Source organism: Eretmochelys imbricata, chromosome 1 (genome assembly GCF_965152235.1).
Source record: "Eretmochelys imbricata isolate rEreImb1 chromosome 1, rEreImb1.hap1, whole genome shotgun sequence".
Classification (NCBI taxonomy): Eukaryota; Metazoa; Chordata; order Testudines; family Cheloniidae; genus Eretmochelys; species Eretmochelys imbricata.
Genome location: NC_135572.1, coordinates 23,794,950 through 23,819,938, shown reverse-complemented (window position 1 = coordinate 23,819,938; position 24,989 = coordinate 23,794,950). Strand labels below are relative to the sequence as shown.

Sequence of the window (24,989 nt, the reverse complement as noted above, 5' to 3'; positions counted from 1 at the left end):
TATAAGTGCGTGCACAAGTGTGGGTGCAGTGGAGCAAAGGCTACAAGAACTTCCACAACTTACAGCCACTTTGAATGGGGCACATTTGTAAAACTTGCAGCCTCCTGAAACAACTTCCTCCTTGGCCCACAAAGCATGCTATGAGGGGCAGAGAAAGGTAAGGAGGAAGAGGTGCCATGACCCTACCTATCCCGCTTCCAGCAAACCCAGAGACAAGAAAAGAGTGAATTATGCACTTTGGCAAAGAGATGAACACAGAATTAAAGGTGGCTTGCAAAGGGTAGGGAAAGGCCGAGGACGACACACGTTTATGCCCTTTTTGATTCTTTATAATGTATATAAAAGCAGCCGGAGAGGAGAATTTTGAAAGCTCTGTGCTTTATAACCTTAGGTACAAGAGGAAGGTGCGTGGGGGGGGGGGGGGGGAGAGGTTGTTTATTGCTGGCAAACTCATTGGGAGGAGGAGCTCTCAGTATACAGTGGTGGTTTAACCTTTCATAGAGAGCTCTTCTTCAAGTACTTGTTAAGTTTGGTATAGGTCTTAGGAAGTTTGACTAAAAATCTCTTCCCCTATTGTTTAATCCTCTTTGATGGGTCCTACAATTCCACCAGTTCTCTAATCCTCCAGAGTCCCCCAGAAAATACAAAAGGGGAAAAAGCACAATTTAAAAAAAAAAAAATACCCACAAACCTTCAACATTCAAGCCTTTATAGATTAAAGGAGCACAAAAGGAAAAACAAAACAAAAAAACACATGCTCCTTTGACAATCTCATTTAAACTTCTTTTAAGGCATGGGTTTCTCAGTCTTATGTCCTGGAAGTAGGAAGACCGAGGGCATGCAAATGAATCTCTCTTCCCCTCTTATTCCAGGGCTGCTTTTACTAGCCAACATTCTAGGGCTCCCACCACCTTTGTAGCAAATTTCTCTCCTCTGAATTTGGTATCCATCTACTATTCACAATCTGCATGCTCTTTGGGGTAGGAACGGGTGTCTTCCTAAATTTTAGGAGCGCTCCCAGTACATTGTGGGATATTTACAACACAAATCCCAGCCACAAATCTTGTCAAGTCTTCAGACATTTTACAACACCCACTCCTTCCTCTTTGAATTGCGCATCCATTTCATAGACTCATAGAATATCAGGGTTTGAAGGGACCTCAGGAGGTCATCTAGTCCAACCCCCTGCTCAAAGCAGGACCAATCCCCAACTAAATCATTCCAGCCAGGGCTTTGTCAAGCCCGACCTTAAAAACTTCTAAGGAGATTCCACCACCTCCCTAGGTAACGCATTCTAGTGTTTCACCACCCTCCTAGTGAAAAATTTTTTCCTAATATCCAACCTAAACCTCCCCCACTGCAACTTGAGACCATTACTCCTCGTTCTGTCATCTGCTACCACTGAAAACAGTCTAGATCCATCCTGTTTGGAACCCCCTTTCAGGTAGTTGAAAGCAGCTATCAAATCCCCCCTCATTCTTCTCTTTCGCAAACTAAACAATCCCAGTTCCCTCAGCCTCTCCTCATAACTCATGTGTTCCAGTCCCCTAATCATTTTTGCTGCCCTCCGCTGGACTCTTTCCAATTTTTCCACATCCTTCTTGTAGTGTGGGGCCCAAAACTGGACCCAGTACTCCAGATGAGGCCACACGAATGTCGAATAGAGGGGAACGATCACGTCCCTCGAACTGCTGGCAATGCCCCTACTTATACAGCCCAAAATGCCACTGGCCTTCTTGGCAACAACAGCACACTGGTGACTCATATCCAGCTTCTCGTCTACTGTAACCCCTAGGTCCTTTTCTGCAGAACTGCTGCCTAGCCACTTGGTCCCTAGTCTGTAGCAGTGCATGGGATTCTTCCGTCCTAAGTGCAGGACTCTGCACTTGTCCTTGTTGAACCTCATCAGATTTCTTTTTGCCCAATCCTCTAATTTGTCTAGGGCCCTCTGTATCCTATCCCTACCCTCCAGCGTATCTAATTCCCCTCCCAGTTTAGTGTCATCTGCAAACTTGCTGAGGCTGCAATCCACGCCATCCTCCAGATCATTAATGAAGATATTGAACAAAATCAGCCCGAGGACCGACCCTTGGGGCACTCCGCTTGATATCGGCTGCCAACTAGACATGGAGCCATTGATCACTACCCGTTGAGCCCGACAATCTAACCAGCTTTCTATCCACCTTATAGTCCATTCATCCAGCCCATATTTCTTTAACGTGCTGGCAAGAATACTGTGGGAGACCATGTCAAAAGCTTTGCTAAAGTCAAGGAACACAACGTCCACTGCTTTCCCCTCATCCACAGAGCCAGTTATCTCGTCATAGAAGGCAATTAGATTAGTCAGACATGACTTGCCCTTGGTGAATCCATGCTGACTGTTCCTGATCACTTTCCTCTCCTCTAAGTGCTTCAGAATTAATTCCTTGAGGACCTGCTCCATGATTTTTCCAGGGACTGAGGTGAGGCTGACTGGCTGTAGTTTCCAGGATCCTCCTTCTTCCCTTTTTTAAAGATGGGCACTACATTCCTCCCATCTGAGCTCTTATGGCACGCAACCAGTTCTTCTACAGAAGCAGCTAGGGCTGCCAGCAGAAAGAAAACAGAAATAGCTAAAGTGGCCAGTTCTATCATGTCCCATTTCCGTCTTAGCTTTGAGAGTTTCCTAAATGCCTGAAGAACCTAGAAGGAAAGAGGAGACTTGGGGGGTTCAAAGGCATTAAGCTGTAAAGCATCTGCAAAAGTTCAATGATTAAGCTCCAAATGTGAATGCCTTTATAACTGGGGATTTACCTGAGTGTGCAGCCAAGGTTTGCACTGCAGTGGCTAGTAAGGTTGGGGATAGGGCCACCCTTGCTGTTTCAGGGTTTTTGCCAAGAGTTTCCTGGCTTGTGCCATCGTTCTGTGACTTTTCACAGCATTAACCATAACAAATCTCACCGTGACAGTAACACGTATAAAGCAGAGAAGATGAATTATTTCCTCAGATCTGGCTAATCCCTTTGAGCTCACTTTGAGCTGAAACGCGTGGTGCAAGAGGGATAAACCGACTAGTTTGCTGGGCATGTCAAAAATAAAAAGCAGCAAAATACAGTACTAAACAGTGAGATGGTCTAGAACAGGGGTTCTCAAACTTCATTGCGCTGTGACCCCCTTCTGACAACAAAAATTACGTGAGCCCAGGAGGGGAGATGGAAGCCTGAGCCCATCAAAACAGGGGGGCCAAAGCCTGAGCTCCACCACCCCAGGTGGGTGAGCCAGCCAAAGCTGAAGCCCAAGGGGTTCAGCCCTGGCTGGGTCCCTGTAACCTGAGCCCAGCCACCCAGGACTGAAGATCTTGGGCTTCAGCACTGGGTGGTGAGGCTTGGACTTTGGCCCCGGACCCCAGCAAGCCTAACACCAGCCCTGGCAATCTAATTAAAATGGGGTCCCAACCCACATTTTGAGAACCGCTGGTCTAGAATCCAGGCAACTTCAGGAGAGATGCTCAGGCACACTTACATGGGAAGTACAGTTTCTCCAATTCCAGTGATGTTTTATGTCCAAACAAGCAGTATTTTTTTAAAACTCGGCATCTCACATACTGAACACTTATGAGCTGCCTTTCAGCTTTAGATCTATTCTTCTTGGGAGCCTGCAGATATTAGAAGACATCGCTAAGCAAATTCTAACATGAGTGCTGGTCATATTACTCACTAACTGGACAGGTGATCCTGTGAAAGTGAAACATTTACAATCTCCCAGAATTGGTTAAGAAATAGCTGAAGTGGCTTTTTCTGACAGAAAGAGCCAGACATGCCTCAAATTGGTGCTATGGAGGACAAACTTTGAGCTACCGCTACAAACCAAAAAAAAAAAAAAAAAGCGTGCACAAGATGCACTATTAGGGTTGGTGTATTTGTTTCTATATTACCGTAGTACTTTCTTCCTGGGTTGTGCATGTTTAGAATCAAAAGAGGACAAGAGAAAAGAATGGAGATAAATTGGTTCTGGACAGCAAATTCTGATATATATATATATATATATATATATATTTATTTAAAATAGTCAGATGACTATTTTGCATTGTCTTAGGTCACTTGCGTACTACTGGATTTGGAACTATACAGTGACAAAAACACCACACAAATGTCGTTAGCAGGAATATCTTGTTCAAGTTTCTCTCCTCATTCTTGGTTAACTGTATACATTTTAAGTTCAAATAAAAATATTAAAAACAGTAACAAGAGTCATTGTATAGTTTATTTGCTCTTACAACTAAACCTTTGACGAGACACCACAGAAGACCCAAAATTTAGGTTGTATTTGGGAAAAGGAATGTTTTATAAAACCTAAATACCCTTTTTTTAAGAGAGTCAGTAACAATGGCTACGATTAAAGTATTCCCCTACACCAGTCAAAATCTGAACATTACAGCACTGAGGTAGTAAATAAGAATCAGGAAGCCGGGGTGGCTTATCTTTGTTTTTCCACTATTCAACATTAAAATGCAAAAAGTAAACAAACAGTATTTTGCCATTTATGTTAATGGATGAAAAGCACATTTGGGTTTTAAAATTCCTTCAGTTTTAATAATAATCTACAGTGAAAGCAACACAGGGAAAGGAACAGGTGCAAAATATTTTTAGCACAGCCACATCTCTCTTATATTATACTTTAAGGAACTTGTTATACAGATGAATGTAATTTAAATTATTGTAAACCCTAAGAAATATTTCTGTAGCAACATTACACTCCTTTTTTTATTATTAAACACACTTAAAAAAAGAAAAAGAAAAAAAAACACATGCAAGACTGCAATCTCATGTATACTCAATTCCTACCACAATGCTAACATGCATATGATATGTACCAGCTATACACAATGTAAAACAACATCACAGGTCACAGTTAAATTGTGAAATTCATTTCGGGTAAATAATTGAAGTGGACAATGCATAAAGCTTTACAAAAATATTTTTTATTAATGAAAGCAGCAGAGTCTGAGCAAGACAACAGTACAAAGAATGTAAACATTACTAAGTTCAGCTCCAGCCAACTGAACAGTGGAAAAAACTATTCTAAATGCAACTACAGTAGAAGCTAGTTAACTGGTTAAACTGTAAACCAACAATGTATTTTCTACTCTTAATTAAAAAAGGAACTTATCGTTGTCGGTCCCAGCGCCAGATACTGGCATCATCACAAACAGCTATAAGGATACTGCTATCCCTGCTAAAACTGGTTTGTCGAATGGCAGCAGCACATTTAGGATGGGTAAGTGTCGTACATCTACAAAGAAAGAAATGATTTAGTTGCAATGTTAAGTCTGCATTTGCTATTACACTTGTGAGTAAGGGCTTGCTGGATCAGAACCTTAACATGTTATCTGACTGACGCCAGTGGAAGCTCACTCACAAAGGAAAGGTTGGCAAGGCTGGGCCCTTATTGTATTCTGTACTCCTTAGTTAGCTGTTGGAACCCAGAGGAAATTAATTCTCTCTCACTGCAATTTCTTCCTCCACCCAAGATCAATTTTCATAAAGCTCTTCTGAAAGTGGATCATCTTAGGTAGGTTATGGTAATAAACGTAAGTATTAATTTTTACTTAGGAATACAGTATTGTATTTGGGTGATGAAAGATAGCAAGATTTCCAGGAAGGCCTCATATACGACTCTTCAATAGTCACCTGGCCAGGAACAGGTGGTCAACTGGAAAGTCACATTACAAGCCCCTCCAAATTATGCACGTAGCTAGCCTATGTAACTGTATTTCTACTATTACCCTAGTCCTTTCCCCTCCCCCTTCCATTGTGCGCCACACCCACCTGGAAAGTCTCCTCTCAATTACTTTGTAAACTTTTCTCCTAATTACTCTGTAAGCTCTTCGAAGCACGGACTTTCTTTTACTGTATCTACGTACAGTGCCCAGCACAATGCGGCCCCAACCCGACTGGGGCCTCTGGGCGCTACTGTAATAAATACAAATAATGATGTTAACTTTACAGGGTCAAAATGCTTATTCACCGTACAAGTTAGAATTGAAGGTGTGGCTACCACCACTCAAGAGTTTGTGTTATGGGTAAAGTAAGAAGGAAAGTGCCCTACCACCATTCAAGAGTATGAGCTGTGTAAAGAAGGAAAGTGCCCCAACTCCATGTCTCAGTATCACAAAGGAATCTAGGGGAGTTTAGAAATTTCTATATACTCACTTAGCCTTATGAGGATCTTCTATTTCCAAATCCCAAACATAAAGTTTGCCAACTTGATTGCCCAATGCAAGCATCTTTGAAATGAGAGAATATAGACACTTTAAAATATGGTATCAAAGAACAGAAGCCAGACTTCATAAAGTCTCTAAGACTGACAACATACACACACACGCACTCAAATCACTAGAAAACCAATGATCCGCATTACACCCATGTGTCTTATGTATTTGCCTCAGTTTCCTCATCAGTAAAATGGAGATAAAGGATGGAGTAATCTTCCCTCCAATACCACTAATGGAGAGTCAGGATTAAAATCTAGTGTTCATGACTACCAATAGTAAGCTCCTTGCTCCAGACCATGTTACCTCCCATCACATCAGCACATGTGAGCGGAAAACTTTTCCTCATATACCGTTAAGGCATCTAAATATGTAACCGGGGAAGAGTTAGTTTCTGAAACTGGGATCTTCTTCAAATACAGCAAAAAGTTCAAAGCTCACTCTTACCTTTTGCCAGAAGTCCATTGAAAACCTCATATACCAGATATCGCACTGACTATAATCAAATCGTCCTAGTATAGTCACATTTGACTCACTGGGCTTGATTTTATCTATATCATCCTCCATTTTGCCAGGTTTCCAGCACACAATAGCATTTTCACAGGACTATGGGAAGAATAAGAAGAATCACTTACTTGAGGGGGAAAAAAAAACAAAACCCATAAACAATACCCATGCTTTTTTCAAACTATAATTTTATCCAAACTTCTCCTTGTACAACTACCCTCGAATACATAAAGAAAAAAATCAAGGATGTCACTTGGACTCTTAGGGCTTGTCTACACTGCCACTTTACAGCACTGCAACTTTCTTGCTCAGGGGCGTAAAAAAACACCCCCGAACGCTGCAAGTTTCAGCGCTGTAACATGCCAGTGTAGACAGTGCACCAGCACTGGGAGCCAGGCCCCCCAACGCTGGGAGCTACGCCCCTCGTGGAGGTGGGTTTTTAGAGCGCTGGGACAGCTCTCTGCCAGCGCTGTGCTGTGACTACACAAGCCACTTTAACGTGCTGCCGTGGCAGTTCTTTCCCATTGCCAGTGAAGACATGCCCTTAGGTGTCTATCCACAGATCTTACACCATGCAGTCCAAACACAGCCAGCTCACCCCAAGCTACTTGCCAATGACCTTTAATTGCCAAAGGAGTGCGAGTGAAGTGCACTTGGACAATTCAAACACCGAAGAGGGGTTTAGTTCTGTCTCTATGCAAATTTGAAGAATTTTAGTAATGTTCCAAACATGTTTCTTGCTAGAAACGAGCTAAGTTGTTTTCAAGTCTCAGAGTAAACAGGTCTTAGCCAACATTTGCAGAGCAAACATTGCCAACGTTGCAACACAAATCAAAGTCATTCCATGATGTAGACTTTCCAACTTAAGTACACCTATTTCATTTCTCCTTTTTGTTGCAAGAGCTATATGAACTCCCAGAAATGAACAGTCTTGCTTTTTTCCCTAATGTACATTCCACCCGAATCCTGGCTTTTCAGTTCTCATATACTTTTACTAGAGCTTTGATTGCTAGAAGAATTTACATAGATTTTTAATATAAGATGCTTATATACCCAAACCTAATTAGTTAAACTCTCAATCTACCTAGAAAAAAATCACCTTGCATGGCACAATAAGTTAACTTTCCAGCCAATAAATCAAAGCAGCAGAAAGACACCCCATTCTACTCCACTCTCACCCAAAAACTATTGTTTGAGGGCCTGAATGTAAGCAAATAATCTTGAACAATATGGCTAAACAGTAGACACTTTACCTTGGAAAGTATTAGATCTCCTAACCATCGTACACAGTCAACATAGTTCCTATGTATATCTCTGGTGGAAAAGTCAGGAAAGTGAATTTTCTGAGAAATAAAAGGCCTGTGGGGAAAAACCAATGAGTCATAGCAAGAAGGGCAAAGAGAGGCACTTAAAAAAAACTATTTAAAACACTAAAATGATAATTTATAACTGTCAGTAGAACCTTTTTCTACTGTGTCTAATAATTTGCGGCGTACATTTCAGAAACTTATCTGTAAGGTAAATACTACAAGACTATCTTCAGTGAATTAGCTGAGGTCCCAACATATCTGTGGGGAGGGGGTAGAGGAGAGGAAAGACTGGAGGCACTGGAAAGACAACATGTTAGCCTCTGAAGAAATTCAGCAATCCCTGTGTCAAACACTTCAAGTCGTGTTAAAACAGAAACAACTTCTGGGATTCCTTCAGCCCCCAACACTCTTCAAGCAAAATCTAAAATGTTTTGACAAGGTATGTGTAAGAACACACTAAGGATCTTGTTTTGTCTGAAGTGCCATTTAAGATTTGGTAACATTAAGAAGTAGGCACACTTCTAGTATTAGTCCCATTGTAAAATGTCAGGTTTCAGAGTAACAGCCGTGTTAGTCTGTATTCGCAAAAAGAAAAGGAGTACTTGTGGCACCTTAGAGACTAACCAATTTATTTGAGCATAAGCTTTCGTGAGCTACAGCTCACTTCATCGGATGCATGTCTTCTGCAGTTTCCACAGTATGCATCCGATGAAGTGAGCTGTAGCTCACGAAAGCTTATGCTCAAATAAATTGGTTAGTCTCTAAGGTGCCACAAGTACTCCTTTTCTTATTGTAAAATGTGTTTAGTATGTTTTAGATCCTTCACATTTTATTTCACAAATTGGAGGCTACTCAACACTAGGGTTGGTACAAACAGATAATTACATGAGTTGGTTTCCCTTAATATTAAGGACAAATTTTGCTAGTAGCATAACTGAAAGGTAACGGTCTTTTCAAATCAACTTATTTCTTAGAAATTGGATCTCAGGAGGATTGAAAATTTCAAGTGTAATTCCAACTGTGTAAGTATTTTTTCCCTATATCCCCCAAATAAATTACTGATTACAATAACTTGTATTATTTTCATACTTAGAATTTAAGGAACTATTTACTACAGTCTAGTCAATTATTCTGATGTGTATTTGTTACTCTACTATAAACCTTTGAGGGGACAGGAAAGGCTGCTGATATGTATTTATATATATGCTTCAGAAATTAGAACTGGATTAAAACACCAATTCGCAAAACCATCCAATTGCGCATAAATGGAAGAAGTCAGACTATTTCAATAAGTGTTTGGACCTATAATTAAACAGAACACTGTTGCCACCACATATCAGTAAGAGAAGCCTTCTTCCAGAGCAATTTAGGGATCAGCACCTCCTAAATCAATGGAAAACCTCCCTCATTACAGTGGGAGCTGATATGGGCCCTTGGTGAGAAGATTCATATTTAGTAGATATATCAACGAATAAAGATCAAGATTGTGTTCACCTGTTGGTTTTATTTGGATTGTACTCATAAGACTCCTTAATGGCATTCATCATTCTCTTTGAATTGATTCTCCAGAGTTTCAGAGAGTGATCCATACCACAGGACATTATTTTCTCACCAAGAAGGTCATAATCCTACACAAAAAGAGTCAGCTTTAAGCCCTCAATATTAAGTTTCAGCATACTAACTCACTGATTCTATTTTCTTCATTTACATTAGATGCATATATGTTCAAGTCATATTTTCAGTCTAGAGAGCAAGCTAAATAAGCATATTTCAAGATAGAAAACTATTAAATATAACTTAAGCCTGCTTCCTGTAAAAGGTATCATATCTTGGCACACCTATTTTACTCTCTTGAATGCAAAAAACAAGAGCACATTCAATGAAGCTGAAAGACAACAAATTGAAGACTAGTATTTTCCCCAACATAGAACCTGTGCCACAGGATTTAATCGAAGCAAAGACTATAGTAGAACTTAGAAAAGGATTGGACACAAATGAGGGCCATCCACCATTACAATATACAGAACAAAAACAATTTTAAGAGGATATAAACCCTTATACTTCAGAGTGTAAGCCAGCAAGTGGCTGGGGATAAGAAAATGTTTTTCTATGGGAAGGTTATTCCTTAATTGTCCACTATATGGTTTCTTGCATCTTCTTCTGAAGTATCTGGTACTGGCCAATATCAGAAACATTACTGGGCTAGAAGAACCACTGATCTGATTTGGTATGGCAATACCGATGTTTCTATGGGAAGAAAGACCAAAGCCAAATGATTAATTGTTTCTAGCACAAATATTCTATCTAGGTATTTGTTACATACCAATAAAATTTGAGTATTTCTACATAAACAGAGCCATAAGTAAGCAAGCATAACAAGCACAAGTCACTGTTTCCCTTATTAATGTAACCCTTTTCCTTCCTTATCCATTCCTCTCTCTTCATATTTTTTGTTGCTTTCCTTTGTGTTATGCACACAATTTGATTAAGATATATGAGGCCGGGACAGTATTGAAAGCTCATCTTAGATGTAAACCATGCTGAATGTGAAATTTGTGTCAAGTCCTTAATTACTAAAGAAATAGTACTGAATTAATTGTATACTACTGTAGGCCAAAACAGGAATTGTGGGACGTTTGATTGTATTCTCTTGTGGATGAAAGCACCAGGTTTTTTGTTCTACTCATCCTTAAAGCTCACTTATGCAAAATCTTTCAACACCAAGTCACCTTTGAAAGGTGTTTTATAGACAGACCAGTAAACTCCACAGTTATGTGATGCTTGGATTATGCAAGGTTTGTTGGGTCTCCCAAATAAAAGTTTGTACAGGTGTCCAAGAAACATTTCTGTAATCAAAGATTATTTGTATACATCAAAAGTAGAAGACAGAAATAGGTATAAAGGTTTTGGTGGCATGAAAAAATAACTGCATCTCTTGAGAGGTGAATCTACAGGAGAGTGCATACTGTAAACCATCCTAAACAAGTGTCAAAAAAAGAGACACCTCCCCGCTCCCCGGAGGGATTATTTAAATTGCTTTGATTTAAAGTAATGGATTTTAATCTCATTTTGCATTTGTACTTTTTAGTGATTTTGATAGATTCATAGATACTAAGGTCATAAGGGACCATTATGATCATCTAGTCCGACCTCCTGCACAACACAGGCCACAGAATCTCACCCACCCACTCCTGCGAAAAACCTCTCACCTATGTCTGAGCTACTGACGTCCTCAAATCATGGTTTAAAGACTTCAAGGAGCAGAGAATCCTCCAGCAAATGACCCGTGCCCCATGCTACAGAGGAAGGCGAAAAACCTCCAGGGCCTCTTCCAATCTGCCCTGGAGGAAAATTCCTTCCCGACCCCAAATATGGCGATCAGCTAAACCCTGAGCAGATGGGCAAGATTCACCAGCCAGATACCCAGGAAAGAATTTTCTGTAGTAACTCAGATCCCACCCCATCTAACATCCCATCACAGGTTATTGGGCCTATTTACCATAAATATTTAAAGATCAAGGTTGATCATAAAGAAAGTTTGATTTTCACTGCTTTGTAACTATTAAAACATGTTGATTCACAATTAAATGTAGCCTTTATACTAAACTTGGTGCTTTTGCTGACCAGAAAGATATGGTGTATCTACACACATTTATTTAAGGTATTATATTTCTTAACTAAATAAATATTAAGAAATGATGAACAATTCATTTCTTATTTAGTAGAAGATGATTAAGTTTTACTTGTGAATTGTGTCAAGCTCTATTTGGATAGATGTTAAAATTCAAATTAAATGCACAAAAGAACATTTCAAAACGATTTCTATTAGTTAAATAAAACTACCTTAAATGTGCTGGTTACACAAGAAAAAAAGTTTTTCAGAACAAAACATGTTTTGTATTTAAAGCTAACTGTTTTATTAAAGCAAAAGAAGTACTATCTGTAGTTAGTGAATTGAACTGATGGTCATTGAACTGGACTAGCTGAACAAACTGACATGAAGAAAACATTCTCTCTACACCCGAAGAAGCTACTGTTGTCAAAAGCTGGTGTAGCACTTCAACAAATTCTGGTTCTAGGTGCTTAGCCAGTGACTTCCACTAGTTCAGCGCTATGACTTTCTTTAAAACTGCAGCCGCAAACATGTATTGCTTAATATTAATCCTTTCTTAATAGGTTATAGTAAATTTAGGCATAAAAACACATTGTAATAATTTCAAATTTTAAATAGGCTTACTTTTAAAAATAAACCTGTTTATATAAAAATGTAATGACTTTTTTAAATCAATTTTATCCACTTAAAATATAAGATGGTTGGAAGTCTATTCTATATATTTACAGAAAAATTATAAATATTTTAGAGATTTAAAATATAACTTTTGTTTTTCTTTCAACTTCGGCCTACTTAAGATATTTGTATTGTGCCTACCACCAGAAGTCAAAAGGAATCACTCACATGTGTAAAATTAAGCACAGGTAGGATAATGGCCTTAGACTGCAAGTTCTTCAGGGTAGGGAGTGTGTCTCTATTCCATGAAAAGCTATGCAATCTTTCGCACTTTAAGCTATATGTTACAAATGCAAAAACTGAAGGATAAAGCTATTTTAAACTTTGGTTGCTTCATCCAACTACCTACTAAAACTAAACCTTTTAAATATTAGTGTAGCTACTGACCAGTTTCTCTTACCCTATGATGAGTTCTCTCAGCTGAGGTCAACTGGGATGCTTACAGTTCCTAGAGGCATTCATTAGAACAAGGTGTTCCTAGTGAAGGGCTTTGAACAGTTCCTTCCCATTTCCATCCAACACGACTCTTTAATCCCACAGAGTCCTAGTTTATTTACCTTCATGACATGTTGCAAAATATCCAATTTTGCTAGAGAGTTTGAGTGACGCAGGTGTCAGTTTTTATGGGCTGGCAAGTATTTTAGTGCTGATGTGTAATCTTAGAATTATATTAGCCTAAATGTGTTTTTAAAAGTGTTCAGTTCATGTACTTTGGGTTTGCTGGGCACAATATTTAAGCCTAAATATGATTCAAAGAGAGATATTGGGATTCCCATACATAAGACTGAAGGCATTGCCCTATAGTTTTCCACTTACTGCACTTAAGACTTCATCCCTGTGCCCTTCTACTCCTCCAAATATTGCAACCAGCGTGTCTGTTTGGATGTTCCACAGTCTCAGTGCATGATCTAGAATACAAACACAGAAGCTGACAGGTTAACCTTAATCATCCATTTGTACCTCAATAAAGTTAACGTAGCCACCACTTTCATGAACAGGAATCCCACGGTAGCATTTATAATGTATGAAAAGTATGTTCTTCCATTACTACAAGAAAAAAATGTTTTCAGTTGAATGTTAGTATCATTTTAACACCACTCTAGGTATGGTTGAGAAATTTTTCAGTCTAATGATGAACTCCTACCTAGCCTATTTTCAGGCCTTAAGTCATTTCCTGGGGAGAGGGGAAGGAAAAATATATTTCAGCCAAAAGTTAATGTCCCATTCATTCTCAGCTCTAAAAATCCCTTTAGTCATTTGAGTTACCAAGTATGCATGAAAAAAAGGGTGCTTTTCACTCTTTAAAGTATTCAGCTATTATTTTGTGCTCTGATAAGCCAAAAAAGGTTTTTAATACAGTGTGGACTGAGGGCAGGAATGGGCCATAAATTACATACACGCAACTTCCACTGAAGTCAGTGGGACTCGTCTAGCTGTTTCATAAGACAGAATTTCGTGCCAATTTTCAATGAAGAGCCACTGACATTTAAAAACATCAAGTTTAGAAAGAACTGAAAGAAGATTTTATGGTTCCACTAAAGTACAGTACACTATAAGATGGATGTGTCAGACTAGTTGCATTTTGCTTCCCCTTCCTCCCCCGACTCTCTCCTCATCTATATTGGAAGTGGGCAAGCAGTTCTTGGCCATCCAAGAGACAAAATTTGATCCAGTGATCATACAATAGTGCGACTGCATGATTTTCACTTCTTTAAAGTTCCAAACTATTTAATTACAAATAAAATAAACTCAAAAAATTATGGTTCATACAGCTACACCACACTATACACAAAGCTGCAGGAATCACTTTCAGTTTCTCAACTCTTGTTCTTGTGAAGTCTCATCCACAACACTGCACTATTGTAGGATGTTCCACCTTTGGAACAGAATAAGTTTTTAACTCTAGCATTTGCAAAACTTCACTCTTGTGAGCACACAGTCTTGCTTTAATGACAGGTTTCAGAGTAACAGCCGTGTTAGTCTGTATTCGCAAAAAGAAAAGGAGTCCTTGTGGCACCTTAGAGACTAACCAATTTATTTGAGCATGAGCTTTCGTGAGCTACAGCTCACTTCATCAGATGCATACCGTGGAAACTGCAGCAGACTTTATATATACACAGAGAATATGAAACAATACCTCCTCCCACCCCACTGTCCTGCTGGTAATAGCTTATCTAAAGTGAGCATCAGGTTAGGCCATTTCCAGCACAAATCCAGGTTTTCTCACCCTCCACCCCCCCACACAAATTCACTCTCCTGCTGGTGATAGCCCATCCAAAGTGACAACTCTTTACACAATGTGCATGATAATGAAGTTAGGCCATTTCCTGCACAAATCCAGGTTCTCTCACTCCCTCACCCCCCTCCAAAAACCCACCCCCATACACACACAGACTCACTCTCCTGCTGGTAATAGCTCATCCAAACTGACCACTCTCCAAGTTTAAAACCAAGTTAAACCAGAACATCTGGGGGGGGGGGGGGTAGGAAAAAACAAGAGGAAATAGGCTACCTTGCATAATGACTTAGCCACTCCCAGTCTCTATTTAAGCCTAAATTAATAGTATCCAATTTGCAAATGAATTCCAATTCAGCAGTTTCTCGCTGGAGTCTGGATTTGAAGTTTCTTTGTTTTAAGATAGCGACCTTCATGTCTGTGATTGCGTGACCAGAGAGACTGAAGTGTTCTCCGACTGGTTTATGAATGTTATAATTCTTGACATCTGATTTGTGTCCATTTATTCTTTTACGTAGAGACTGTCCAGTTTGACCAATGTACATGGCAGAGGGGCACTGCTGGCACATGATGGCATAAATCACATTGGTGGATGTGCAGGTGAACGAGCCTCTGATAGTGTGGCTGATGTTATTAGGCCCTGTGATGGTGTCCCCTGAATAGATATGTGGGCACAATTGGCAACGGGCTTTGTTGCAAGGATAAGTTCCTGGGTTAGTGGTTCTGTTGTGTGGTATGTGGTTGTTGGTGAGTATTTGCTTCAGGTTGCGGGGCTGTCTGTAGGCAAGGACTGGCCTGTCTCCCAAGATTTGTGAGAGTGTTGGGTCATCCTTTAGGATAGGTTGTAGATCCTTAATAATGCGTTGGAGGGGTTTTAGTTGGGGGCTGAAGGTGACGGCTAGTGGAGTTCTGTTATTTTCTTTGTTAGGCCTGTCCTGTAGTAGGTAACTTCTGGGAACTCTTCTGGCTCTATCAATCTGTTTCTTTACTTCCGCAGGTGGGTATTGTAGTTGTAAGAAAGCTTGACAGAGATCTTGTAGGTGTTTGTCTCTGTCTGAGGGGTTGGAGCAAATGCGGTTGTATCGCAGAGCTTGGCTGTAGACGATGGATCGTGTGGTGTGGTCAGGGTGAAAGCTGGAGGCATGTAGGTAGGAATAGCAGTCAGTAGGTTTCCGGTATAGGGTGGTGTTTATGTGACCATTGTTTATTAGCACTGTAGTGTCCAGGAAGTGGATCTCTTGTGTGGACTGGACCAGGCTGAGGTTGGTGGTGGGATGGAAATTGTTGAAATCATGGTGGAATTCTTCAAGGGCTTCTTTTCCATGGGTCCAGATGATGAAGATGTCATCAATATAGCGCAAGTAGAGTAGGGGCTTTAGGGGACGAGAGCTGAGGAAGCGTTGTTCTAAATCAGCCATAAAAATGTTGGCATACTGTGGGGCCATGCGGGTACCCATAGCAGTGCCGCTGATCTGAAGGTATACATTGTCCCCAAATGTGAAATAGTTATGGGTAAGGACAAAGTCACAAAGTTCAGCCACCAGGTTAGCCGTGACATTATCGGGGATAGTGTTCCTGACGGCTTGTAGTCCATCTTTGTGTGGAATGTTGGTGTAGAGGGCTTCTACATCCATAGTGGCCAGGATGGTGTTATCAGGAAGATCACCGATGGATTGAAGTTTCCTCAGGAAGTCAGTGGTGTCTCGAAGGTAGCTGGGAGTGCTGGTAGCATAGGGCCTGAGGAGGGAGTCTACATAGCCAGACAATCCTGCTGTCAGGGTGCCAATGCCTGAGATGATGGGGCGCCCAGGATTTCCAGGTTTATGGATCTTGGGTAGTAGATAGAATATCCCAGGTCGGGGTTCCAGGGGTGTGTCTGTGCGGATTTGATCTTGTGCTTTTTCAGGAAGTTTCTTGAGCAAATGCTGTAGTTGCTTTTGGTAACTCTCAGTGGGATCATAGGGTAATGGCTTGTAGAAACTCATGTTGGAGAGCTGCCGAGCAGCCTCTTGTTCATATTCCGACCTATTCATGATGACAACAGCACCTCCTTTGTCAGCCTTTTTGATTATGATGTCAGAGTTGTTTCTGAGGCTGTGGATGGCATTGCGTTCCGCATGGCTGAGGTTATGGGGCAAGTGATGCTGCTTTTCCACAATTTCAGCCCATGCACGTCGGCGGAAGCACTCTATGTAGAAGTCCAGTCTGCTGTTTCGACCTTCAGGAGGAGTCCACCTAGAATCCTTCTTTCTGTAGTGTTGGTAGGGAGACCTCTGTGGATTAGTATGTTGTTCAGAGGTATTTTGGAAATATTCCTTGAGTCGGAGACGTCGAAAATAGGATTCTAGGTCACCACAGAACTGTATCATGTTCGTGGGGGTGGAGGGGCAGAAGGAGAGGCCCCGGGATAGAACAGCTGCATCTGCTGGGCTGAGAGTATAGTTGGATAGGTTAACAATATTGCTAGGTGGGTTGAGGGAACCATTGCTGTGGCCCCTTGTAGCATGTAGTAGTTTAGAAAGTTTAGTGTCCTTTTTCTTTTGTAGAGAAGCAAAGTGTGCGTTGTAAATGGCTTGTCTAGTTTTAGTAAAATCCAGCCACGAGGAAGTTTGTGTGGAAGGTTGGTTTTTTATGAGAGTATCCATTTTTGAGAGCTCATTCTTAATCTTTCCCTGTTTGCTGTAGAGGATGTTGATCAGGTGATTCCGCAGTTTCTTTGAGAGCGTGTGGCACAAGCTGTCAGCATAGTCTGTGTGGTATGTAGATTGTAATGGATTTTTTACCTTCAGTCCTTTTGGTACGATGTCCATCTGTTTGCATTTGGAAAGGAAGATGATGTCTGTCTGTATCTGTGCAAGTTTTTTCATGCAGTTGATAGATTTCCACTCCATTTAAGCTTTAAGTTAGTCAAGTTTAAGAGGTTATGATTGGTTGGATAGTCTAATCAAGACAATACGAACCAGTTCTCCTTTCACTTCCTCCTAATTTATACTCATGTAAGTGACAGGAGAATCAGGCTAAGAATTTTTTTCCATTCTGAAAGTAGTGTGCACCATATAACCCACACCACTAGGTGGCAGGACAACTCAGCATATAAAAACCAATTTAAATGATAATCACAAAGCTCCATCAATGCCCAATGGTTTGCACAACTGTCACAGCTAAACATGGATGTTTTCTTTCTACCTACAGAGACATTGTTTTCAGTCCCTAGGTACCAATGGATGCAGTTACATCTAATACAGGCCGTGGGTTTCATCTAACACACATAAATCCAAATTAACAGAGTTAATTTGTTCTAGAGTTTCAATGCTTCAAGTTGGTTTCAGGATATGAGAGAGAGAAGGTGGGTCTGGAAATATCTTTTTATTGGATCAACTTCTGTTGATGGAAGCAACAAGCTTTCGAGCTTCACAGAGCTCTTCTTCAGGTCTGGAAGAGATAACCAGAGTGTGCCAGCTCTTTTCCAGACCTGAAGAAGAGCTCTGTGAAGCTCGAAAGCTTGTTGCTTCCATCAACAGAAGTTGATCCAATAAAAAGATATTACCTCACCCACCTTGTCCACCTCAATTCTTAAAGTGTCATACATTGATCTTTGTGTTCTGATGGGGTTTAGCTCGTCTCGTTCACAGCCAAGACCTCTTACATGGTATTTAAAAAAAAATCTAAGTAGATGGTTCCTAAACAAAAAATAAGCAGCTAAACTGCCGTACCTTTGCTTACAGACAAAAGGAGATTTGGATCCCTTGGATGAAATTTCAGTTCATTGATTGCATTTCCATGGCCCACGTAGTGCTAGAACAGATTTCAAAGATAAAATTATTTCCCACCCCTCAAATTGAGATAGTTAGACTAGATACATTGTAAATTATTTTAGAAAGCTGCAATCTGCAGTTTGAAGCCGTGACCACTCACCTTTATGCACTGCATTGTAATGGGATTAATTATCCTAATAATACCCCTTGACCCAGCCACAGCCAGAAGCGGGTGACTTGTATTGCTATCATAGGTCCATGCACAAGTATAAAAGTTCTCATCTGCCTAATAGGTGCCATGTTAAGGACTACAGAAGCAGCTGTAGAGAGTAAGGTATTCATACATTTGTTTAGAAGCACAGTTGCTGTTTTGTAAAAGAGCTCAATAGCGTATGACCAGAGATAAGAAGATTAATATGTATTCTGATTTCTAAGCTCTCTACAACTCCACTCCTTCCCCTGTGCTTGTTTCTCTCCTTGCTGCTCTTTTTGCTTCCTCATACTGCACCATACACCTGAAATGCTCTCTGATCTATCAGCTCTTTCTTCTTCTTCAAAAGGACTCAAGTGGTGGGACTAAATGACTAAAATGAAGGTGAGAAAATAATTTATTAGCCATGTAATTGGTCTAACCTCAGGACTGGAGCCAGGAATTCCCATTTCCAATCCTGGCCCAATCAGTAAAATAGGAATGCTACGTACTACATAGCAGTGCTAGAAAACTGTAGAAGCTACGAACATGAAACATGTTATACAAGTATTAGCACTGGGAGGCATAAGATTATGTTGAATCATTTTAACAATATTTTATATAACATGTTTCATGATTCTGCATTTGTAATATTAGAAAAGTAAAGCTAAAATTTGTGGGATACAGGCAGGAGTTTGGATCTGAAGTGAAGAATGTTCCTTATCAACAGGTGTTTACAGTATTTTATCACAGACAATTCAATTGTTACACATCAAGAGGGAGTAAACAAACGTTTCTCATGTTAGTCCTACTAAAATACCATTTTATGACAAGCTGCTTTAGAAGGATACATCAGCATCCACGTAAGACTGCAATAAACGTATTTCTCCTTGGGAATGACACTCATATAATGTAACCTGGGGGAAAAAAAGGTTTAATGGATTATTAATTTCATGCAATATGGCGTGTGATTTTCACATTCATCTGTGCAAACTGAAAGGTGTCTTGTTCTACACAAGTCCCATCTACTATCTGTTCCTTAGCTGAATGTGGAAGTGGTTCGATGCAAAAGCATTCACGTGTCTTATCAGACTAATGACTTATTTAAACATTCCTCATGGTGAAACTTCCTAGGGATGAAAGCTGCTGACAGGCTATACCATACCCTGAAATTAATACAATTAGTTCTAACCTAACTTGTTACTTCTATTTGATATTGACAAACCATTCTATTGTCTGGTTTAATTTCTTTGCACAGAACTATGGCCCTTGTTACTTATTTCTCTACATTACTTAGTGCTTGTAATAACTGCCGCACTGACAACCCTGGAAAAATGAAATTCTCTTATTTACTCATAAAACAGATACTGCATTCTCTGAATGCTCTGTTAACTATTTCTTAAGGCTGCTGTTAAGTGAACGCCTGTTCACCAAGAATCCATCAACTCATCTCACATAGGCCACTAATCTTTACTTAGTATCAGTACTTGGCACATTGACACCAATAAAGATGCTTCTTTCATTCTTTTGTACATCACTTAGCCCTTTAAACAGGTTACAGCTGAGAACCAACACTTTACCTGAAAAGAATTTTAGTGTCTCCCTTTCAGAAATCTTCCAACCTCTACAAAACTGAAGGAATTTTAGTAAAATAGGAGCCTTATTCTCAAGCCGCTGAAGCATGCCACCACATTTCAAACTACTGGATTCACCCGTCTTAAAATTGCAAGCATTTACAGCCTTGAAAAATGGAATACAAAACATCACCACAGTATTTTAAATACTGAACACTGGTAACTGGAGGGAGAAGAAAATGGCATACAGATAAAGAAGCACGTGTAGGGGCAACATGATTAGACAGAAACTGAGCATATTACTCACTCTGTTGCTGCCTACAGTGGCAAACACTAATGGATCTCCTTCCTTACTGTGCCAGTTAAACTGGACTCCAAACAATGGCTGACTGTGGTCCTCCTGTAAAGGAAAAATAAGATCAAGGAAACATGTGAGAGAATGAAGACCAGACATTATTTCTCAGAAACTCATGATTTGTGGCAAAAGGAGCCTATTTTTGTACAACCTCTTCCCATATAAAAGGTCACTACATTTATAGCCGTTTACATGTTCTGACCCGATATACTCGCTCTTAAAAAAAGAGTAGCACAGCACATTAACTTGTTAGTCTTCAGGGGAGGTAAAAACATGTTCCTCTGCTCCAAGCTTTAAAGGCAAGGTGAAAAAAACACCACCTCTTATGTACTGGTTCTATTTGCAGCTTGGACTACTTGCTTGTTTGGTGATCCTGGGCAAGGCAACCTCTGGGTCTAAAGCCTGGTCCACATACATTTTATGCCAGTATAACTATTTCAGTTAGGAGTGTGATTTTTGTAAACCCATTTAGTTATCCTAATACAACCCCTAATTGGGATGCAGTTATATCAGTATAAAGGGCCTTATCAGCATACCTTATTCCTTACGGAGACAGAAAAAAGCAATACTGGAATAACTGTGTCCATACTGGCTGGCGGGGGAACGGGGGGGGGTGTTAACTATACTTGTCTTGTTAAAGTGGTAAGGTGGTACAAATCTCTAGAGCAGTGGTTCCCAAACTGGGGTTCGTGAAATGTATCAGGGGGTTCACAAAAAAATTCTGTAATGGCGGGAAGCCGTCCCTAGGGACCCCAACCCCCGTGGAGGCCAGCAGCCCAAGCCTAGTGACCAAGACTTCCTGGCAGAACAAGTTTAAGCTTTGTTGCAGTCATGTGTTTTTTGCCTGGACTGCTCAAGACCTGAATGCTTGTGGGAGAAACTATTTGAGTTGGCTTCTTAAATACCTTCATGCTGTTTCACGTCTGGTACTCCTTGATGAAACATGTAGAGAGGCTTAATGGAAGTGATATAAGCCTTAGAAGTGAAATCTTGGAAGAGTGTCGTCATTTTCATAATGTAATAAAATTAATAATGTAATGATAAATCATAATGTAATAATAAATAGTGTGAAATAAGCGTGTCATAAAGAAAACAAATTATTTCCAAGATCACTGTTTCTATCATTTATGCTCAGGTAAGGGAGAAAATCCCTGGAAATATTCATTTTTAGGAGGGGGTTCACAAGATTTGATATTTTCGTGAAAGGGGTTCGTGGGTTGTTAAAAGTTTGGGAACCACTGCTCTAGAGTAACAGCTTAGGGCATGTCTACACTTGCCATTTAAAGTGCAAAATGTCCCCTTTTTTGCACAAAATCCACGGGAGCGTCTACACTTGTTAATTACTTTTTGCCGTGAAACTCAGAAGTTTCACCGCAAAAAGAAAGGCACACAGTTCTTACGGCTGTTCTTTTCGCAGTGATGTGAAAGTGAAGACACATTCTTCCTGCATAAACATCTTTTGGCCTCTGAAGGATATCCCACAGTGCCAAAAGTGACCACTCTGGCCAACACCTCCGCTGCTCTGATGGCAGGTAAACAGACGTCAGCCCCTCCCTCTGTAAAGCCCCGGGAAGTTTGGAACTCCATTTCCGAGTGCTCATTTGACCTGGTGACCGTGGCTGCTCCACAATGCAAATGATCCCCTGCTTGGAGCAATGCCGAGCTACTGGACCTGATCAGAATTTGGGGAGAGGAGGCTGTGCAGTGCCAGATGCGTTCCAGCCATAAAGGAATTTCAGTACCTACAAGAAGATTGCAGGCAGCTTGCAGGAGAAGGGGCATAACAGGGACACACTGCAGTGCAGAGTGAAAGTGAAGGAGCTGAGGAACGCCTACCACAAGGTGAGGGAGACAAACCATCAGTCTTTGCTGCGCCCCGAAGCTACCGTTTTTACAGTGACTTGGATGCAATCCTCTGACCCCACGTCCGTTGCAAAGAGCCCAGTGGATACTTCTTTATGTCTGGAGGCAGTGGAAAGTGGCCCTAGCCAGGAGAAGGTGGTCGTAGATGAGGAGGCAGCGGCTGAGGAAGCTGTGGAGCCTGTTGTTGCCTGCACTCAGGACCCCTTCTCTGCTCTGGAAGTGTCTAGACAGTGTGAGCGGCCACTGGCTGCTGAGGGAGAGGCAGGAGAGCAGAGCTCTGGTAAGTTGCTTTGCTTTGACAATGCATAAAGCAGGTTGAGGGCATAGAAAAGTACTAAGGTGGCTGTGTTTGTGTGCTGGGTGCCCTCCCTTCATGCTTGCCCTTTTCAGAATGGGTGTATGCAATAAATCCTCTAACCCTGCGTTCCCTCACCATTGCTGGGCTCTTATGCACCATGGGTGCCTGACTTTTCTCACCACGACAGTGATTTCTTACCAGTGGTGTATTGCAACATACACAGTGATTCCTATATGTATGTTTCACAGTAATGTGTTGCTTTTGTCTCCCGGAAATGACGGTGGAAGACCCACCCCGCGCTGTAGCAGACCATCTACGACGCATAAGAAGGCGGCCAAGATGCACTGAGGCAGACATGTTTCGTGAGGGGATTCTGTACTCCCAAGCGGAGACACATGATAAAAATAAATGGAGAGAAACCATGACAAAGTGGAAAGAGGAAGAGAACTGAGACTGAAAAGACAATAATGCTTTCCATAGGGAAGCCACGGAGAACCTAATCAACGTTCTGGAGCATCAGCCAGATCTGTTGCATTCTCTCATTATACTGCAGAGTGACCTGAGTCGTGCTCGCCCCCCAATGCAGCTAGTGCAGAATTCTCTCATGCACTCCCCAAACTCCCTCTGCACAGTCTTATAGGCTCGCTGCAAATTTTTCCATTCCTCAACAATCCATACCCCCTGACAGCTTATCAAATGACAGTTGGAGTTGTACACAGCTGTGAGGTATATGAGCCCCCCCACCCTGTTCACCACCAATATTGAGGATGGATATATGTGCATGTGGTGTTCTCTCTCTTTTTAAAATAAAAGCACAAAATTTTCAAAAAGCAGCAAGCTTTATTTGTGTTCACATTTCTGTACATGTCATCACAGCTACAAGTCAACGAGCACTTCATCTTCACTGAAATTACAGACAGAACTACCATGTAGCACAGCACATGCTGTTAACACTTCCTTTCCCAAGCACAGCAGCAAAGTTAATGATTTTCATTTTCAAACTTTTCCCTCAGGGCATCCCGGATCCTAACTGCCACATGCTGTGCCCTTCTAATAGCACTGGTATCTGGCTAAAACTCAGCAGCCAGGCGTTCAGCCTCCACGCGCCACATACAAGTAAATCTTTCCCCCTTCCCCTCACAAATGTTATGTAAAGTACAGCACGCCGCAATAACCATGGGAATATTTTCCCTGCTCATTTCCAGCCTACTGTACAAACATCTCCAGCGTGCTTTCAAACGGCCAAATGCACAGTCAACAGCCATTCTGCACCTACTCAGTCTGTTGTTGAAACATTCCTTACTGACATCTAGGTTTCCAGTGTATGGCTTCATGAGCCATGGCATCAATGGGTAAGCTGGGTCTCCCAGGATCACAATGGGCATTTCCACTTCCCCGACAGTGATCAGCTGGTCTGGAAAGAAAGTCCCTGCTTGCAGCTTTCTCTACAGGTCAGTGTTTTTAAAGATACTCCTTCCAGACCATCCAGCGTTAGTATCAGTGAAATGCCCATGGTGATCCACTAGCATCTGCAAAACCATGGAGAAGTACCCCTTACGATATATGTACTTGGTGCCAAGGTGGGCTGCGGCAACAATAGGGATGTACATTCCATCTATCGCCCCACCAGTTAGGGAAGCCCATTTTTGCAAAGCCATCCAAAATGTCACGCACATTACCAAGAGCCACGGTCTTGCGCAGTATGATGCAATGAATGGCCTTGCACATTTGAGTTACCACAGCACCAGTGGTCGATCTCCCCACTCCAAACTGGTTCACAGCCGACCAGTAGCTGTCTCACACACTTCTCTACAGTGAGTGCAGCTCTTAGTCTAGTACCCTTGCGATGCAGGTCTGGGGAAAGCTCAGCAGACAGTTCTATGAAGGTGGCTTTCCATATCCAAAAGTTTTAAAGCCACTGGTCATCATCCCAGACAAGCATGATGATACTACTGTGAGCTACTTTTCTCTACCCCCAAAAAACGCTGTTCCACAGTGCTCAGCTCCTCAGTTAATGCCAAAAGCAATCCAATTTACATATTTCCATTTCAGGCAGCTCATCAGGCATCTCTGACTGCAGTTCTCTTTGCAAGTTTAAGAGCAGCTACACTGCCAATCACGGCGTGCATGTGACAGCTATCAGAGTAGTGGACAGCCGTGCTTGTAGATGTGGCGGGAAAAGCAGCCAGACAGCCAGGAGTGTTAGAAAATGCCGCGAAAGAAACAAAGTAATAGGGCTGCTGGGACATGAAGCAGTGCATCACGGGGCACTGAGCAAGGACCCAGAATGCCTTCTGCTCGCCCCCCCCATCCCACAAGACTGATAGTCAAAATGGAGAGAGATACACTGTGGGATAGCTGCC

At 41.3% G+C, this 24,989-nt stretch overlaps 1 protein-coding gene across 3 annotated transcripts in view; it reads right to left on the bottom strand.

Moving 5' to 3' along the window:
* Nucleotides 1-4,938: 4,938 nt before the first annotated feature.
* Nucleotides 4,939-24,989, bottom strand: part of EED (embryonic ectoderm development) — a 31,091-nt gene continuing 11,040 nt past the window's right edge. The window contains exons 3-13 of one of the 3 annotated variants that reach the window (XM_077808018.1): nucleotides 20,418-20,510; nucleotides 19,388-19,453; nucleotides 18,507-18,632; nucleotides 18,305-18,386; nucleotides 13,172-13,263; nucleotides 9,562-9,695; nucleotides 8,011-8,116; nucleotides 6,698-6,856; nucleotides 6,192-6,265; nucleotides 5,808-5,951; nucleotides 4,939-5,271 (exon numbers count right to left, since the gene is read on the bottom strand). In XM_077808018.1, coding sequence (XP_077664144.1) covers nucleotides 5,145-5,271; nucleotides 5,808-5,951; nucleotides 6,192-6,265; nucleotides 6,698-6,856; nucleotides 8,011-8,116; nucleotides 9,562-9,695; nucleotides 13,172-13,263; nucleotides 18,305-18,386; nucleotides 18,507-18,632; nucleotides 19,388-19,453; nucleotides 20,418-20,510 — 1,203 coding nt within the window. In that variant the 3' untranslated portion in view covers nucleotides 4,939-5,144. Of the gene's footprint in view, nucleotides 5,272-5,807; nucleotides 5,952-6,191; nucleotides 6,290-6,697; nucleotides 6,857-7,983; nucleotides 8,117-9,561; nucleotides 9,696-13,171; nucleotides 13,264-18,304; nucleotides 18,387-18,506; nucleotides 18,633-19,387; nucleotides 19,454-20,417; nucleotides 20,511-24,989 lie in introns of all 3 variants that reach the window. The other 2 variants (XM_077808021.1, XM_077808022.1) reach the window with 2 other exon arrangements.